The sequence below is a fragment of the Phoenix dactylifera genome, chromosome 5 (assembly GCF_051530095.1).
Source record: "Phoenix dactylifera cultivar Ajwa chromosome 5, Ajwa_hap1_PhDact_Kaust_v1.1, whole genome shotgun sequence".
NCBI classification, from domain to species: domain Eukaryota; kingdom Viridiplantae; phylum Streptophyta; class Magnoliopsida; order Arecales; family Arecaceae; genus Phoenix; species Phoenix dactylifera.
Window position 1 is genome coordinate 23,810,518 of NC_143194.1, and position 19,585 is coordinate 23,830,102.

Here is a 19,585-nt window from a genome sequence, read left to right on the forward strand (position 1 = left end):
GTGGGCCGGATCGGAGTGCACTCAGAGTCACTCTGGGCCGGCCTCCGGTTTCCTCTTCACAGCTTCGTGAATGAGTTGCTGGCGGTATGCCAGTTGGTTCCGGCGCAACTTACTCCGAACGCTTGGAGGACAGTGATGGGCTTCCTGTCACTGTGTTTACTGCAGGGGATTCCTACCTCTGTCAACGTCTTTCGGCGACTTTTTATTTTTAAGTCGAATCCGGGGGACGGGGAGTGGCTCTACATTGCCCTTCGGGCGGGTCGGCCACTCTTCCATGGTGCCCCCTCATCCATTCATGGTTGGAAGGAGAAATTCTTCTTCCTGGGTTCTGAACGGTCCTGGGGGTTTGACCCCAGGTGGAGGCCGGCCCAGCTTAAGTCCATCAACAGGCTCCCCCAGCTTTCTCCGCGTGAGCAGGAGATCCTCGACACCATCCGCAGCCTTGGGGACGGGATTTTGCTGAACGGCCTCATTAGCGAGGACGCTCTGGTGAACGTGGGCCTGAGCTCGGCACGTCCTCAGAGTAAGGATAATTACAGCAACCTTTTATTTCCTTAATTGTTCTAATGTTCTAATTTTGTTCATCTTTGCAGACATCGCAAAGATGGTGACGAAGAGCGAAGTTCTTTATGCTCGCTTCCAGAAGAGAGCGGCCGAGCTCTCAGGAGAACCCGCCGAGTCGAGAAAGAAGCAGAAGGTCTCGGCAACCTCGACTCCCTCGGCGGCGGCGGTGGCCGAGGCGGGTCCTTCTCGCCCCGCGCATCACGAGGCGGGGCCTTCTCGCCCTGCGCATCCCGAGGCGGGGCCTTCTCGCCCCGCTGACTCCGAGGCGGGTCCTTCTCAGCCCGCGCGCCCTGAGGCTGATCGGAGAGAGGGCGCGGGCTCCGGGGGCTCGGGCTCCAGAGCCCCGATGGCGCCCCTATGCCCGACGCCCTTGGCGCAGGTCCCTGGTCGGCAGGATGCTCCAGTTGCCGACCAGAGGAGGAGTTCAGCGGGTCCCGTGCTTGCACGCCCCGCTATAGTTGTGCGGCGGTCAGATCGGCCGCTCATCCGACCCCAGCCCCCTAGTTTCGCGGCGGGGAGTAGTCAGGGAGCCCCGGGGTCGGCTCTGCCTAGGCCAGCCGATGCTGGCCTTCCGGGCCTATCAGGCTCGGAGGAACGGGTGCCCTATGCACCCACCTGGTCAGTGTTCGAGGGTGACTCAGCCCTCGAAAACCCACAAGTGGCGCGCGAGGTATTTCGGCTCGCGCTGCTCCCGGCTGACCGGGCCATGATGCAGTCCATGAGCTACAACACTTTCATGGACTTTACCCGCTGCAATACCGTCCGGGTGAGTAAAATTTTCCTCTTACGTGATTTGTAGAGATTTTTTACTCGTGGTGCCTTACGTCTCTTTTTTACAGCACTTGCACGAGACGGAGATGCTGATGCACCTGGTTCAAGAGTACCGGGAGAAAGTCCGGAGGTGCCAGCGCAGCTACGAGGAGGCCCAGAAGAGGTACATGGCCGCCGAGGCGAAGTACCTGGCCTCCGAGGAGAAATACCAGGCCTCTGAGGCCGAACAGCAGGTGCTCCAAGGGAAAGTCGGAGCATCTGATGAAAAGATTCGAGCTCTGACCGCTGAGCTCGATGAAGAGAAGGGCGCGCACGCATTGGCGAGGTCCGAGCTGCGCGCCGCAGAGGCTCGATTGGCCAAAGCCGAGCAGGCGTTGGCCTCCCGCGAGCAGGAGGTGGGGGACGCCCGCCTCCGACATTCGGAGCTCGAGCAGGAGCTGAGGGGCCTCGAGCGGAAAGCCGCGTACCACGAGGCCCGGGAGATAGAGGCCCGGGAGAACGCCCAAAACGCAGTGAAGCTCTTCCGCAAGTCGGAGGAGTTTTGCGAACTCATGGCAGAGGAGGGCGTGAACGGGCTGATCCAAGGCTTCCGGGATTTCCGCAACCAGTTGCGGCGGCTTCTCCCGGACTTCGATGTAAACCTGCTCAAGCCGGGAGCAGGGGTCGAAAGGCCGGGGGCGGAGGCGAAGGCAGAAACTCCGGAAGTCGACCAGAGAGGTCTGGCCGAGGCGGCCGAAGCCGTCCCCGAAGTTGCCGAGGTCGCCTCCGAGGCTACCCCCATTGCTGCCGAGGCCACCGAAGAGGTCCCGGGTGCTGAGCCAATCAGTCCCGGTACTGCCGAGGCCGAGGTGGTCGAGCTCGAGCCTTCGATGTAATTTTGGTTATTTCTTGTAAAGTCGGGATGGCCTCCCATACTTGTAAGGGCCAAACCCGAATTTTGTACTTAGCCTACGGGCCTTTTTGAAATGAATATACATTTCTTTTTGGAAACTCGCCTGTCGTAGTCCAAAGTTCTTCTGCTCGGATCCGTTTTAGGTTCCGAAGATATAGGCTCTAGGGCCTCAGCTTTTCCCGCCACAGGGTTTGAGTTTAAGTTTGGCTTGCTGAGCCCCATTGCTCGGTCCTTCAACCAATGGTATAGCAACGCTTGAGCTTATACCAAGGATTCGGGCTCGGAGAGCTTTTCGGTGCCTAGTCCAGGACTTGACCGAGCCCTAAGGCGGTCACCAGTACTCGAACTCCAGCGAAGTTATCTATTTTCAATCCTCGCGTTGCCGGGGCGGACCACGTTCGTTTCTAACGAACAAGTCGAATGCCCGTCAGCTTGTGACGGGGATTCGCCGGACTTTGTATGATAATGTGCTAGTGTCACGAGCACTCCTTCGCCGAGGCGATCGAAGACGCTCCTCTGCTCGGTGTCCGTTCCTTGAGGACATCGGCAGAGAAAATCCGAGAACAGAATAGGTAATGTAAACATTAATGTAGAAACATAAATGGGTACCTTTAACATGTGTCCTCGCGCCGAGGCGAATGAAGACACTTCTCTGCTCGGACTCCGTTCTTTGGGGACGTCGGCAGAGAAAAATCCGAAAATAGATAAAATAATGTAAAAGCATTACATAAATGGGTACCTTGTACCGTGTGCGTCCTTGCGCCGAGGCGACTGAAGACGCTTCTCTTGTACCATGTGTCCTTGCGCCGAGGCGACTGAAGACACTTCTCTGCTCGGACTCTCCTCTTTGGGGACGCCGGCAGAGAAAAATCCAAAAACAGATAGAATAATGTAAAAGCATTACATAAATGGGTACCTTGTACCGTGTGCGTCCTTGCGCCGAGGTGACTGAAGACACTTCTCTTGTACCATGTCCTTGCGCCGAGGCGACTGAAGACACTACTCTGCTCGGACTCCGTTCTTTGGGGACGTCGGCAGAGAAAAATCCGAAAACAGATAGAATAATGTAAAAGCATTACATAAATGGGTACCTTGTACCGTGTGCGTCCTTGCGCCGAGGCGACTGAAGACGCTTTTCTTGTACCGTGTCCTTGCGCCGAGGCGACTGAAGACACTTCTCTGCTCGGATTCCGTTCTTTAGGGACGCCGGCAGAGATCCGGTGATGAAGAGCGGGCCGAACTCGTTGGCTGAAGCCGATGGAGCACGAGCCGAGCTCGTCCGGTCAGAGAGGACCGCTAACTCATAGCCGATGGAGCACGAGCCGAGCTCGTCCGGTCAGAGAGGACCGCTAACTCATCTCGATGTCTCGAGCATCCCTATAGCCGGGGCATCCCGACGTCTCGGGGCATCCTGACTGTAGTCAGGGTAGGAGCACGAGCCGAGCTCGTCCGGTCAGAGAGGACCGCTAACTCATAGCCGATGGAGCACGAGCCGAGCTCGTCCGGTCAGAGAGGACCGCTAACTCATAGCCGATGGAGCACGAGCCGAGCTCGTCCGGTCAGAGAGGACCGTTAACTCATAGCCGATGGAGCACGAGCCGAGCTCGTCAGGTCAGAGAGGACCGCTAACTCATATCCCGACGTCTCGGGCGTCCCTATAGCCGGGGCATCCCGACGGATTGGGGCATCCCGACGTCTCGGGGCATCCTGACCGTGGCCAGGGTAGGAGCACGAGCCGAGCTCGTCCGGTCAGAGAGGACCGCTAACTCATAGCCGATGGAGCACGAGCCGAGCTCGTCCGGTCAGAGAGGACCGCTAACTCATAGCCGATGGAGCACGAGCCGAGCTCGTCCGGTCAGAGAGGACCGCTAACTCATATCCCGACGTCTCGGGCCATCCCGACGGATCGGGGCATCCCGTTGCGGCAGGGCATCCCAATATATTGGGGCATCCTGACGTCTCAGGGTAGGAGCACGAGCCGAGCTCGTCCGGTCAGAGAGGACCGCTAACTCATAGCCGATGGAGCACGAGCCGAGCTCGTCCGGTTAGAGAGGACCGCTAACTCATATCCCGGCGTCTCGGGCATCCCTATAGCCGGGGCCTCCCGTTGCGGCAGGGCATCCTGACCGTGGTCAGGGTAGGAGAAATAATCCTGACACCATGAGATAATCAGGAAAATCGGTGAGCTCAAAATGAGTATGCGGACCATAAGTTTATTATAGAATGGAATTCATAAAATGAAATTCAATAGTTGAATAATGGGGAACCCCTTAGGGTTCTACTGATGGTACACGCGGAGATTTTCAGAGCTCCAGCTCCGCGGAATAAGAGTCCCGTCTAGGGACTCTAGCTGATAAGTCCCGGGTCGGCGGATGCGCGTGACTCGGTATGGTCCTTCTCAGTTTGGGGCCAGCTTCCCTTGCTCAGTTGGTCGGGAGGCTTCAGCTCTTCTGAGGACAAGATCCCCTGGTCTGAAAGATTTGATTTTGACCCTGGCGTTGTAGTACTGAGCTGTCTTTTGCTGGTACCTCGCCATACGAACTCGGGCGGCCTCCCTTGTTTCCTCGATCAAGTCGAGGTTGCTTTTGAGCTGCGAAGGGTTGGAGCCGGCATCATGATGCTCGACTCTTGGAGAGGGAAGCCCAATTTCCAGTGGGATGATGGCCTCCGAGGCTCCTTGTAGGGCCATTAAGACCCGGTAGCTTTCCAGGTGGTCCAGGGGATCGGCCTTGCCGTTGTAGGGCTCTACCTGGGGCATCTTGAACCGTGACGGGACCGGTTCATCTTCGATTTCCTGGGAGAAGGGCGACTTCGTATTGAACTCGAAGTCGCCGTTACGTCCTGACTTTCTCCCGTGGAGTGCCTGGATTTGACGTTCCAGCCTCTCGACCTTCCGGTCGAGTTCATCGTTCTGGAAAATCGCTGTAGCGGTTCGTTCGAGCGCAGGTTGCCCTGGAACCGACTCAGCTTCTGAAGGCTGTGGCCAACCTCCGTGGCCTCTGGCTGGGCGCTCTCTCCAGGGGGAGGCCTGGACTTGGGAGTCCTGACCTTGAAGGGGAAGTCCACTTGTAGGAGGCTCCGGCTGAACCGGAGCTGGAGGAGGCGGTGCCGTTGGGATGCCCCTGGGTTGCAGGCTTTGGACAGCGGTAGCCAGGGCCTGCACTTGTTGTACCAGGGCATCGAACTGCTCCGGCCGAACTTGATGAACTGACTCGGTCGGAGGTGATGAGTTCCGGACGGAACGCTCCGGACTAGGTGGAGGTCGTTGAGAGGCATTGGAAGCCCCTTTGCTTCTTAGCTTCATGGCAGCGAACTCGGGCCCTTCCTCTAGCGCCAACTGTTGCTGGAAATTGGACCCGGGGGCCGCCGCGAAGCCGGAGAAGGAGGAGCTCCGCTGCTACAGGGGGCGGACGGCGGTGCGCCGGCCGGCTGCGTCCTCCACCGTGGGGCGTGGGAGCGTCCGAGGAGGGGAGTGGTGCGTCCAGTCCTGCCCTGTCCTGCAAAAAAGCCGGTGGCCGGGCTCCCCGGCGCCGGCCCTCCGATGCCTAAGTCAGAGGGGGCAAGTATGTGGAGAGAGCGGGGAGGAGAGTATGTGGAGAAGACACAGAGGATATCTGGATAAGATCAAAAAGATGAAAGGGATGATGTCATCAATTGTGTCTGTGCTTCCTCCCACCCCCTCCCGGAGGGTCCAGTCCGGGGAGTTTTTGTTAGGAGTTTCTCGGAGTTCGTTCGGAGAGACCTGTCTCCTCTTCCCCCCCAGGCTTCCTTTTATAAAAGGATTTGGTTACCTGGGAGGTGACAGGAGGTTTGTCCTGTTCTGTGATAATTGGGCACGATTTAGCCCATTAATGGCGTAGTGGAGAACGGGACCGGATCAGACCGGAACCAGGGAGTTGTCACGGTCGATCGGACCTGTTGGAGTTGTTGAACCGCCGGCTGTGGTGGGCCTGGGGTCCGTGGATGGTAAGTGCATTTATTACCGAATGAACCGGCGGTTAGGTAGAGCCATACGCTCTGATGGTTCAGTGATCCGGAGATCGTCTTGGGCCGTGTTCATTAAATGACTTGAGTGCATCGGAGACTTGAGGGAGTCTCGTGCATTAATGGCAGGTCGTGGCGAATGCCTGCGAAGATCTTATGCCTTGATGACTTGGAGATAACGGCAGGTTACAAGCTGTAAGAGTTGTCAAGTCACTTGGACTTTAGGCGGAGGTTAAGCATTAAGGCATCGGCTCGGCAGGGGTGCCGAGCCGAGCTGGTCGCCCAATGGGGCGCCCTGTGGCGGGGCCGCTTTGAGTACTCCTGGTCGGCGCTCTTTAGGCGAGCACCTTCTAGCAGAGCGCCTCTATTCGGCGCTTTTTGCCCCCTGGTCGGCATCCCTTGGCCGAGCATCCCTACTTTGATTATTTTGGCTGGGCGCCTCTTCTTGGCGCTCTCTCTGGTCGGCACTCTCTGACCGAGCAGCTCTCTGGTCGGCACTCCTTGGCCGAGCAGCTTTCCGGTCGGCGCTCTTTGGCCGAGCGCCTCCATGGATGTATGACTTGGAGTTTTTCCCCCAACAAGTACCATCATAGCTGAAGAATTTGTGATTCAGGTTGCTTGAATCTAGTAACATCTTAACCATGTTTTGCCTATTACACAATCGATAATGGTATGTCCTTACACTCTCCTTTGTTCTAGAGCTGGATAAATGATTAGATACTATCTGATAATTTTGGTTTTAAAGCAATGTTCCCGGCTAACTAGCAAAAGAACGAAAGAAAATGGTGCGCACTTGAACATAATTAAATCTACTAGCAATGTTGCTATTCTGATGATGATAGAAACAAAAGACAGAATGAGATGACAAGATTTTATTAAACAGCAAGTCTAGCAAATTATCAATAGATACATCGGTTATGTTCATGGGTTTGCGAAATTACTTCCTATCCTAATTTCCTAATGCAATACTTAGATTCCCTTTTGTTGCAGCACAAGGATAAGTAACCCCAAAGTCATTAATGGATGCAGCTCGTAGATCTCAAGTTGGAATCCTCCATGGAAACCGGAGGAATCCAATGTATTTCGCCCACTCTGGCTAAGCATCAAATGCTCACCATGCCAAGTGGCCAAAAGCCTCACCTTTTCTCCCATCCCATCGCCTATCATCAGTCCGTAGAACTAGGCCCGCCGGAGGGGCGACGAGAGGATAAATCCGAGGCCGTGGCAGTCCGTGCCACGTTCCCCCACGCGCGCGCCAACGACAACTCGATACGTCCAACCAACGGTCACTTGCCACCTTACGAACAGAAAAATAATTACGACAAGACATAAACATTAAACAAGAACAGATCATCGCTGCCCCCGCACGTGCAGCCCCGTGGCTCGCCAAATCATCCGCTTCTCCACGTGGCAGCATGCTAAGCATGGGCTGTCATGCATTTCAAATTCATCGCTTGATTTGATACTCTGATGACTGATAGCTTATTGAACTGGGATTGTAGTAAAAGCCTGAATACTTAGTATGAAATTAATGCAGCTGGCAAAATTATCATCATACTACGTATAAAGCAAGTGTTTAAAGGGTTCAGTTTTGTCCTCTCCATATATTGAATAATCTAGAAAGAGCAGGGTTTGCTTCTCCCAAAACATTAAACTAACCTCTGAATGCGCATGAGACAAATTTATGGTATCGCAATGATCCAAAACGCTTTCTCAATCCTCGCCTTATCTGAAAAGTCAAATGCCATATGATTGGGCACAAGTCTAGGTCTACAATATTTTTTTAAGACCTGGAGACAATTCTTTTTTAAAGAAAAGGACAGCATGTAAGGACTACAAATATATTTAAATAAATAATAATAAATAATAATCAAACAAGCAAAAAAAAAAAAGAGGCCATGTTTTCTTGTAAAAACTTTGTTGCTAGAATTTTTTTAATTGTTGTATGAAATGGCGGTGTGTATTTGTCAATTTGACTTAAGCATAAATCAAGCTATAGTTTAGTTTTACCAGCCAATCAATTGAATTATTGATACCGAGGTGCCTACTTGAACCATCAAGCCAATCAGAGTAAAATGGCCGCCAACAAAAATAAGCCACAAATATCCAATTGAAGTATATTTAAGGTAATTAAACATCATTAAAAATATGATGATAATCCCTTCAATTGAGGGGCACCGTTACCGAGCAATTAAGGCCTACTTCCACTTTTTCCGATAATGGATGCCAACCTTTTTTTAAACAAGAGGTTATAAAGAGATCTTTAGGTAACGTCTTTTCTAAGCTCTCATAATCTCCCACACTCTATGACTCTCAAATTTCTTTCTATTTCATCAGAATCCAACCGGCTTACGCATCAAAGGATCTCTTGTGGGATCTCGGCAAGTGAACTTTCTTTTAGGTTGAACACATCACCAAGAGAGTTTCTCCGGCCAAACTCGTTAGCTCGAAGCCGATTTCACTTTTTCATCTCGGCTTTTGCCTGACCTCAGCAATTTAGCCTAGATTTTGGCGGCAACATTGTGCATCTCCCTCCCCCATCCCTCGCTCTGTCAAAACCAAAGGATAAAGTAAAAAAACAAAGCGATGTTAAAGTAATTTGCCTCAAATACGAGCCTTCCAATGACTCTAGGGAAATCTCCGGATCATGGACCCACAATTCATGGATTTATGAAGTTGGACTCTTGCTTGATTTGGCTGCAGCAATAATAACTCAAACCAAGCCCATGCCACCCTTCCTCCTCTACCAACAACTAACATGCTTTCCAAATCCAAGTTATTCATGAGACGCTGTTTGATAAAATTCCGCGAGAGTTGTCTTTGAGTTTGGCACATTGTGGCTGTGGGAAGGCCGGAAGGGGAGAACTTGGGCCCTCATGTCAAAATTGTCGTTGAATAGGATAACACCTTCGCTTGGGCTGTTGCTGGGTGCCATATTGTTCACTACTGGGACCGTGCCTCCATGCATGCATAATTCAAGGAATGGACCTTGTCAGAGTTGTTCTCGTTTCCTATCAGAAATTTCAAGAAACTGACCAGAAACTTAGAATGGCAAAGTGGAATAACAGTGAGAATGTAAATTTTTTTTTTTAAAAAAAATCAAAATTCATTTTATTGTCTTTTTATAATAATAGATCAATTTCATATATCTATTTGGTTATTTTTGCATGATTGCTTTTAGATTTGTGGGTTTTGTTTAAAATGCCTATTTAATCTTGGTTTTGCAAGAAAAGAGTTTTTTTTGTACAGAAAGATACGAGTGTAAGGATTCTTGAAGGATCATTGTAACGGTCTAAATTCAATCATAATAAAATAAATTCTAGTGATCACCAAGCGCATGCAATAATTATTCATTTGTTTTATAAAGTTCAATCATATATCATGGGTTATTTCTGAGAGACTGCATGAATATTTAGGTGCAGTATAGGAAGAGTATGATGCGTGAACTTGATAACAAGGCTATATATTGTATGTCAAGCAAGAAATGCAGTTTCTCAAGCAGAGATATTTTATGCCCTGGAAACATTGGAATCAATGCACTATTGATTATTTTAAAGTTCCTAAACAGGACAGCATAGGGGAAAAAATGCTAATGTGGTCAAGGAGAGACAGACATTACTTAAGGTCAAGTATTTTCGTGTTCCAAAACAAAATTTCTTCAATGACAGGTTCCGTTTTACCTCTTTTTTGTGAAAAAAAAGCATTCCTAGAAAGAGCAGAGGACCTAAGCTATGGTGCTTTGAAAAAAGAAAAAGAACATATAGCAGCAAGACCATTAGATGCTCTGCCAAATTCCACACTTTCGACATATTATAGAATGAAAAATAGAGGTTTAAAAGATTCCCTGGTGAGGATATGTCTTACTGCCACTACAGAGATGCCATATTCTCACAAGCAAGCTCTGTCCCAGTAAATGACATATTTTTACTGTGGATTCTCCTCATTAAAAGAATCGGACTCAGCAGGATCAAGAAGACTATCTCCATAAAAGCTTCAAGCTTCCACACAATTAATGCTCATTCCAGGAACACAAAGTTCAAAGAAGTACGTTTCAAGTCTGAGATGGTGCAGTAGAACAGTCACATCATGGCATGCAAACAAACCAGACTTACAAAACCGAGTAGCTCTATCCAAACTTTCCCATGCCATTGACCTGCCTCCACTCTTCCATGTCTCGCAAGTTGCAAGAGTGGGAGTTCTAATGGGTTGGCAACAAAAATAAAGGGAAAAAAAAGAGAACTGAATTATGAAAAAAAGAGCCAGCGAAACTTCTGCAGTTTACCGTCACAGAATCTTTGAGGAGTTGAATTTGGAGTCACAAAAAATTTAACTGACAAAAGTAATCCCACTTGTAGTGTTTGACTAATGTAACATCTGATCAGAACAAAATATTATGTGGGAATGGAATGCAGCAAGAATTTTGCATTTGGTAACACTATAAAAATCAAGATATTACAATCAACATAAATACCATCTAGAAAGAATTACATTAGAATTTCATAATCAAGGAACACTCAATGCTCCAATCAGACCATAAAGAATTTAGAGAGTCGATGAAAACTTCATCAAATGTGCTTTTAGTTGCTGTCATTATTGCCTCACCCTCAACTTCACCTTGCTTGGTTGGCATCTTCTCCACGATTTTATTTTTTCCTGGCCAAGTCAAAGGCCTGAAAGCAAACAGAAAATCCACCAGATGGGAGATTTTGATGCCTTGGTGGAAGCTGAAACAATACTAATTCATGTAACAGATTGTGCAACTTCTTTGCTTCAAGTACTCATGGAGGTAAGCTGTTAACATCTTACCTCATATGGAAATCATATACAAAAGGAATAATATATGGGTCACCAGTAATCTCCACAAGAACAACTCCCATCTTTGAAATGATGGAAGCGATTAGAATCTCTCACGATGATCTCTCTCTCGGTAATCCTTGAAATGAACTTAGTGGCGTTATGGCAATCACCACAAACACGCAAGTTTTTATAGATTTGAATGGGAGTTCTAGGCAATGTGCTTATGATACCAAATGCTATAGCCAGCCTTTCGCTATGACTTGTTAAAATATGTTCTTTTTCATCCTCCTCCACATCTTGAAGCACAAAGCTGTAGTCAGGAACATAACCGAGGCTCTTCATTTTGGCTGACAAAATTCCTATCTCTTTGTGGATCTTTTCATATAGCGGATGAGTTTGGTTCCCTGTAAAAAATACATGCACCTTCTTATTCACTTCGATTGAGCTCCATCCAGGAGTTTTCTGTAAATGTCTACGCCTAACCAAAGCTCTCACTTCATCAACTCCATCCCATTTCCCAACCTTGGCATACATATTCGACAACAAAATGTAGTACCCAACATTCTCTGGATCAACTTCAAATAGGTAGTTTGAAACCAATGCACCCATTTCAACATTTCCATGAATCCTACAAGCACCAAGAAAAGCGCCCCACACACCAGAATCAGGCCTAAGTGACATGCTTTTAATAAATTCGTATGCAGCATCCAGTTGGCCAGCTCGACCAAGCAAATCTACCATGCATGCATAATGCTTTGTAGCAGGTTTGATACCATAAGTAGTCTGCATTATTTGAAAACATTGCCGGCCTTGATCAACTAATCCGGCATGGCTACATGCAGATAACAATGAAACAAAGGTGACTTGGTCTGGTTTAACCCCCTCTTGTTGCATATCTGAAAAGAGCCCGAGTGCCTTGTCGCCATGACCATGAACTCCATGACCAGCTATGATAGCATTCCAAGGACCGGTGCTCCTTTTGGGGACGCGCTCAAATAAAAGCATCGCATCCTGCAACCTCCCACACTTGGCATACATGTCTACAAGACAAGTAGCCACAAATACATCCACCTCCAACCCAATATGGATGGATCGCCCATGGATTCTCATCCCTTGCTGCAAAGCTCCAACATGTGAGCATGCAGGTAACACACTAACTAGTGTTCCTTGACTGGGTGCCACACCCTCATACTTCTCCATATACTCATAAGTCTCAATAGCCTCATTGGCAAGTCCATTCTGAGAATAACCTGCAATCAAAGTATTCCAAGAAATGACATCTTTAGCAGGCATCCTATTGAAGACTTCCTGAGCAGGCTTGATATTAGTCAATTTTGCATACATATCAACCATGGCATTGCCAACAACAATGTCATCCCCATCCCATCCCCTTCTCATGACATAACAATGCACCGACCGGCCCCTTCGATTGTCACCAAGTTGAGCGACCGCAGAAGCCAGGCTAACAAGAGTCAATATGTCTGGCTCAATACCACATTCTTTCATCATATCAAACAACTTGAGAGCCATGCTCGGGTTACCAGCTTGCTCGTAACCAGCTATAATAGAATTCCAGGTGATCAAATCTTTCTCTTCCATTCCATCAAAGACTCGCCTTGCTTCATCCAAACAATCCAATTTGGCATACATATCAATCAGAGCGTTTGCCACAAATATATCAGAATTCAACCCACGTTTAATCACATGAACGTGTATCGACATTCCCATCAAAAGATTCTCCAACTGTGCACAGACTGGAAGAATGCTCGAAATAGTGACCTTATCCATACCCACTTCTTCCCTGATCATCTCCTCAAACACCCTGAGTGCCTCCACCGCCTTCCCATTCAGACAAAACCCGGAAACCATCGCGTTCCATGAACCCAGATCTCTATAAGGCATTTCTCCGAACGCCTTCTCCGCATTGCCCACCGACCCGAATCGCGAGTACACATGAATCAGCGAGGCAGACACGAAAACGTTCCAAACGAAGCCCATTTTGAAAACCAACGAATGCATATTTTTCGCTACATCCAGATCCTGGCAAGCCTTCAAGGTGACGGGGAAGGTAAACGCATCGGGGCGGATGCCGGGGGTGGCCAGGAGGCGGCGGAAGCAGCCGACCGCCTGGGAGAAGAGGCCGTGGCGGACGTAGCAGGAGATCATGGAGTTCCATGAGACAACGTTCTTCGCGGGCGAATGCTCGAAGACGAGGATGGAGGAAGGGAGGTCGCCGAGGCGGGAGTAGAGGTTGAGGAGCTTGGTGGAGAGGAGGCTGTCTCCGGTGCGGCCGGCGACGATGAAAAGGGAGTGCAGGGGGCGGGCAAGGCGAAGGGAGGGGCAGGTGAGAAAGAGGCGGTTGAAATCCATGCGCTCCGGGAGGAGGTCGCCAAGCTTCGCATTCGCATGGTGGAGGCTTTCGGCGCGGGAAGGGAGAGCGGAGGCCCGTGGCGCCAACGGGATTGAAGCGGGCACCAATTCTATTTTATTTTTAATTTTTTTTTTGGGTCAAAACGGAATTTTATTTTAAATATCGCAATTTTGAGTAAACCCTACCAAACCAGAAAAAAAAAAAAAAAAACAGTATAGCAGATAGAGAACACCTACTAAACTCGTCCAAATGACATTCCGAATATGCCGTGCCACATATGAAGCGACCCAGTCTGCTGCTTTATTCGTCTTTTGGTACACATGAACTATCTGGATAGCAAACAGCTCATGCACCAACTCTTTAACGGCCATTAGATCTCATAACATCCGCTTCAAGATCTGTGCAGGTGGTGAAAGAAAGAGAACATGATCCAACTGTCTATATCGCGAAAGAAGATCTCTCATTCTTTCGCCTGCATACGTGGCAGCCTTTTTTACTAATCCTACAGCATTTTTATAATCTTCTATAAATATATCTAAGCATGTACATATGCACCAATATTAAAGCAGACTTGTACCTGGCAATTGCTATGAATAGCTTGAGCTCAGCCTGAGCTTGTAACTGGTTTATAGATTATTCAAGGAGAACCAAAAACAAATCTGGTTCAATCAAGCATGTCCCAATAAGGGTTGGACTTTATTTTATATAATTAGATTGTGATATTACGATATGTTTAACTTAGGCCCTGTTTGGAGGAGCTGTTGGCAGTTGAGCTGTTAGAAGTAGAGCTGTTGGAAGTAGAGCTGTCTGAAGTAGAGCTGTTATAAAAAGCCGTTTGCTGTTTGGCAACCACATTCGTAAAGTGCTGTGCTACTTTGTTTTGTATTTGGTAAACAAACTGAGAAAGTACTTTTGTATGACAAAATTACCATAAAAGACATTGCATAGTATTATACAACAGAACATAATAAAACATAACATAAATTAATACATAAATATACGATATAGTATAATATTATTGTAATATAAAATAATATTATGTTGATATAGCATAATAGTAATATAATTATTAGAGTAAATTAATATTTGGTAATATAACATAATATTAAATTATTTAACATAACATATTAATGTATTATGATATAATGTAATATATTATATTTATAGTACAATACAATAATAAAAGTATAAAATATTATAATTATTAGTATAAATTAATTTCTCATAATATAACATAATATTAAATTATTTAAAATAACATATTAATGTATTATAATGTAATGTAATATAATACAATATTTATAGTATAATACAATAATAAAGGTATAAAATATTATAATTATTATTATAAATTAATTTTTCATAATATAACATAATATTAAATTATTTAAAATAACATATTAATGTATTATGATATAATATAATATGATATTATATTTATAGTATAATACAAAAATAAAGGTATAAAATATTATAATTATTAGTATAAATTAATTTTTCATAATATAACATAATATTAAATTATTTAACATAACATATTAATGTATTATGATATAATATAATATGATATTATATTTATAGTATAACACAAAAATAAAGGTATAAAATATTATAATTATTAGTATAAAATAATTTTTCATAATATAACATAATATTAAATTATTTAACATAACATATTAATGTATTATGATATAATATAATATGATATTATATTTATAGTATAACACAAAAATAAAGGTATAAAATATTATAATTATTAGTATAAAATAATTTCCCATAAAATAATTTTCCGTGGTCCTGGGGCTCTTCTTCGTGGTCCATGCTTGAGGAGGACCTCAACGTAAGCCGCGAGGTTGATGATAAAAAAAAAAAAACAATTGATTGATTTTGGAAGGTATGGAAAAGGATTAAAATTTTTTTCTTCTAAAATATGGTTCAAGAGATGCATACAAAAATTGAAAAGAAAAATACCTTTTCTTATGGAAGGGAGTCTGACGGCTAGGGTTCTTGGCTCCAGCAGATTTTTAGGTTTATAAAGGGGCAAACTATGTAATTATGTTATTTTAATATGGGCATTTTTGTCAAAAATACAGCTTTCCGAAAAAGCTGAAACAGCTTCCTCCCAAAAGCTCCAAATTGGAGCTTCCTCTCAAAAGCTGTTTTCAGCTTCCCGCAAAAGCTGAAACAGCTTTTTGAAAAATTTACCAAACACAGTTTTTCATCTAAAAGTACTTTTGGAGGGCCAGAAAGTGCTTTGTGGCCCTCCAAAAGCTCCCCCAAACAGGGCCTTAATATGCAATCATTCTTTCCATTACTTGGTCAATAGATCATGTTTATGGAGTGATCATATTTTTAGTAATTGTTTTCTGAGTTTATATTTTGATATTAAGGTCATGGTAATGGGTTATTTAGAAACTTAGATTGCTTTTCTGAGAACAAGCTATTTGGAATTAGATTTTTTGAATGACTTGAACATTACGTCAAGGCTGACTTGTGCTTTGGTCAAATTTGAATTGAATTTCAATCAAACTTGAACTGAGGTTGCAATAAGCTTAAATTGATTTCATTTAGTTTCTTAGATGAGGCGCCGGTGCATGCTATTATGTCCAAGTGATTTGTTTAGCTTGTACTAGTTGTTTAGAGATCCGAAGTGATGGTTCTAAGTTATCTAATAATAACTAATAAGGATTATTAGTGGCAGAGAACACTAGGCAATCAAAAATAGTTTTATGTGAAGATTTGCTCCATCACTAGCTCCTGCCAGCAGAATTCGTCAAATATTTTAAGCATATGCATGTCCTGGCCCAAAAAAAATCATATGCACATCTTATTAGAATGGAACCTCGGATGTGGGATGGATACATTGATTTATTTAAGAGTAGGGAATATTTAAGAGTGGGGAATTAGCTTGTGGTTGAATAGGTAGAATGATGTTTTTTTTTTTAAATATTTCTTTTTTAATTTCCTTGAGAGGACCATGATTTATCTTTTGGTTGGTAGATAGTTGTTGGGAGATTAGTGTTGCATGAGGCAACTCTTCTATTGTTGAACCTATACTGATCTATACCAACTGCACCGTACTATATCAATAAGGTATCAGTACAGTATTGAGGTTTGGTTTGATATATGAGTTATATCCACTACAAAAGAAGCAGTTTTTCCCGGCGCTTTGCAGAGCTTTTACCGACGCTTATACGCGTCGGAAATTTTCCTCCCCACGCGACCAAAAGCATGACGAAATCGTCGGGCAGGTGGGCGTGGAAGTTTTTCGTTCCGACGCGTGTCGTCAGCGTCGGCAGATAACCCGACGCTTTTAAACGCGTTGGCAAAGGCAATGTTTCCGACGCTTTTATGCGTCGGTCTATTACCGACGCTTTTAAGCGTCGGTAGTTCTTGTATTACCGATGCTTCTGTGCTTCGGTGTACCTGTGCCGGGAGAGTTATTTCCGACGCTTTTATGCGTCGGTCTATTACCGACGCTTTTAAGCGTCGGTAGTTCTTGTATTACCGATGCTTTTGTGCTTCGGTATACCTGTGCCGGGAGAGTTATTGCCGACGCTTTTAAGCGTCGGCAATAGCATTTTTTTTTTTTACAAATTCGTAGAAACAAATGTTAAACCTGTATACAAAATTCTTTGAGCCCTTCTTTGGCTTCTTTTTCAGAACCTGTATACATTAGTTCATAAATGCCCATTTTTTAAGTTCCATATAGCTGCATTGGAGATCAAAGACTGCAAGGAAAGAAAAGAAAAGCTGTTCATCCATTCCAGCTGAATTGATTTTGGAATCGTTCATGTAAAAATTTGATTCAATTATAAGAGAGATAACGTCAGTGAGAAGGAATTTTGATACGAATATTACCACAATCAACATAATGCCTTCCCTCTACAAATTCAACAACAACACAACATTGATTTCATTTCCTTGGTATTGGTTACAGACAGACAATGTTAGAAGCCTAATAGTCATTAAATATGCCATAACGGCTACAGCAACGGGTAATCATATGGAGCAAGAGGATGCACAGTAGTTGCCAGGTTGCTTAACCATAGCTCAAGCGCGAGTCTGAAGGACGCATCTAGGTCTGGCGACGGGGAATCCCAATCTCACATGAATTAACCCTTGCAGCAAAACGAAGAGAGCAAATTGACTCCCCGACAGACGATGATTCCGGGGAGATGTTGACCACATATTCATCCAAATATTCATCCAACTGACCACATATCAACTCCAGTTGAGTAGTGTGTGGTTCCCAGCAGAACCTCAGGAGCTCTATACCAAAGTGTGACAATCTACAAACAAAAAAGAATCTAATTCAGCAGAGACCAACTAACAAGCATAAGTAAACAAATGTATCATAGTCAGCCAACGCAGCTAAGAAAAATATCAAAACTAGGTTGAAGTTGATTTCTTGATAAGAAAAAGTTATAAAGGCTGATAATGCAAGACCTCGTGGGTGTAGCTCTTAAGAGGGATGGTAAAGGTTCTTCCTAGCCCAAGATCAGCAATCTTCAAGATGCCTTTCTCTTTGTCAACCAAAAGATTTTGAGGTTTCAAATCCCTGTTTTCATGGTATAACATCATATAGCAGATAATTCCTGCTTGACATATTTGGAAACCGAATCGAGATGAGAATACAACCTGTGAAGCACACCATGGCTATGACAATGGGCAACTCCTTTGCACAACTGATATAGAAAGCTCTGCTTTGGAAAAAAAAAAATGAATCAGTCTGACATGCACAGATCCCAGAAGGGAGGAAAAAGAATAAAAAAATATTCATTGAAATTGCTGCAATGGCCGAAAATTAACTGAAACTCCAAAGAGGAAAACATAACCTTTAAAAGCTAGAATTTGTAAGAATTTCACCGCACATTGTTAAAAGTCATACCATGTTATGGCAGAGAACCAAAAATCTGGAGAAAAAGTATACATTCACAAAACCCGGAATAGGGACGGCACCTCAAAGTTATTCCCATAAGAAACACTCATCTTTGTTTTTTTTTCTTTTTTTTTAAAGAAAAAAAAATGATTGAATGGATCCCTCGTTTTCTCCTTCACTTGCCAAACTGAACTCATTCAACCACACTAGGAACTGGTGAAGTAAGATTTTGGAAACCATGTTCCTGTCAAGTCAACATAGAACATACTAATTAAAGTCCTTTTCAAGATCTATACTTATCAAAGTTCTGGCATAATCGTATTTTGGAAATTGAGGTAAGTATCAAAAAAAAAAATTTAAAACAATCTAAAAACATTCATCTACGATGTATCAAGAGTCGACGGCATCATCATCTCTACGAATAGATGAAGTATCAGCAACCTACAAGAAAAAAATACTTTAGAAACTAAAAATATGAAAGTCATCACGCTCATACAAGAATACATTATAATTATATAAAATATTCAAATATATTTATTTATGTACCGGAGGAGCAAGTCTCTGCAAAAAAGATGAAATATGGTCAAGCTGATCTTGCAAAGATTGCATCTTCAACTCTTGGCTCTGCTTCAACTCCGCCATATCAGTCATATGACTCTGCCTCATCTCCTCTATCCTTGTCTCATATGACTGCTTTAACTGTGCCATCTCTGTCTTCAAACTACAAACCTCTGCAGTGCTAGTACCTTGTCTGGCATCTTGGGTATATCGGCTCACTGCAGACAGCTGAGTGGGGGTAACTCCGATACCGTAACCCCTCACGCGTCCATAACGTTCTGGGCCCATCAATTCTGCATAGACCTGAGCCTCGACGCGACTGGCTGCGTCGGATGATGATGACTCCCCGACAACAAGTTACAGAATGTTATAATAATACTAAACCTCTAAAATAAAATTATGGTACAAAGCAAATTAACATACAGAAGGTGTCGAATTAAAAAAGAATAAATTCAATTCATTACCTCTATAAGTTTAAGAAGCTCAACCTTATACGAAGGAAGCATGTCATTCCACTTCGTATAGTTGAGTGGACACAGCTGACCCTTGCGTGCAACCGATCCTAAAAAGCTTGATAGTAGACTTCCAGCTCTATTGATGGGCTGCCCCAATTCGTTGCATCGGATGATGATCTTCTCACCCGGAGGAAGCTTCCACACATCCTTTGCTTGAGTGGGTCCCCGTCTCCTCCTCACCGTCCCTTGTCCATCTATTAAAATTAAAAAGTCTTAAAAAGTTGAAGACAAATATGAACATAAAATATGAA

At 44.9% G+C, this 19,585-nt stretch overlaps 2 protein-coding genes across 2 annotated transcripts; both read right to left on the reverse strand.

The window, feature by feature from the left end:
* Positions 1 to 10,536: 10,536 nt before the first annotated feature.
* EMB2758 (Tetratricopeptide repeat (TPR)-like superfamily protein) lies at positions 10,537 to 13,466 on the reverse strand. Its single transcript, XM_008813618.6, has one exon. It carries the CDS (start codon positions 13,376 to 13,378, stop codon positions 11,057 to 11,059), a length of 2,322 nt encoding a protein of 773 aa, XP_008811840.4. The 5' UTR covers positions 13,379 to 13,466; the 3' UTR covers positions 10,537 to 11,056.
* Positions 13,467 to 17,173: 3,707 nt separating this feature from the next.
* On the reverse strand, positions 17,174 to 19,164 carry LOC149753499 (cell division control protein 2 homolog D-like). The gene is made up of 4 exons (XM_089930746.1): positions 18,808 to 19,164; positions 18,021 to 18,082; positions 17,829 to 17,940; positions 17,174 to 17,671 (listed from the first exon to the last, which is right to left on the reverse strand). Exons 1-4 carry the CDS (start codon positions 19,105 to 19,107, stop codon positions 17,585 to 17,587), a joined length of 561 nt encoding a protein of 186 aa, XP_089786872.1. The 5' UTR covers positions 19,108 to 19,164; the 3' UTR covers positions 17,174 to 17,584.
* Positions 19,165 to 19,585: the final 421 nt, after the last annotated feature.

Bases quoted from the DNA above. Each gene is read 5' to 3' on its own strand.
- EMB2758 (XM_008813618.6), bottom strand. From the start codon at position 13,378: ATGGATTTCAACCGCCTCTTTCTCACCTGCCCCTCCCTTCGCCTTGCC.
- LOC149753499 (XM_089930746.1), bottom strand. From the start codon at position 19,107: ATGGGCCCAGAACGTTATGGACGCGTGAGGGGTTACGGTATCGGAGTT. The intron at 17,941-18,020 runs GTTGTATTCTCA...CCATGAAAACAG, and splicing joins AGCCATGGTGTGCTTCACAG to GGATTTGAAACCTCAAAATC. The intron at 17,672-17,828 runs GTCTTGCATTAT...TTTTGTTTGTAG, and splicing joins TTAAGAGCTACACCCACGAG to ATTGTCACACTTTGGTATAG.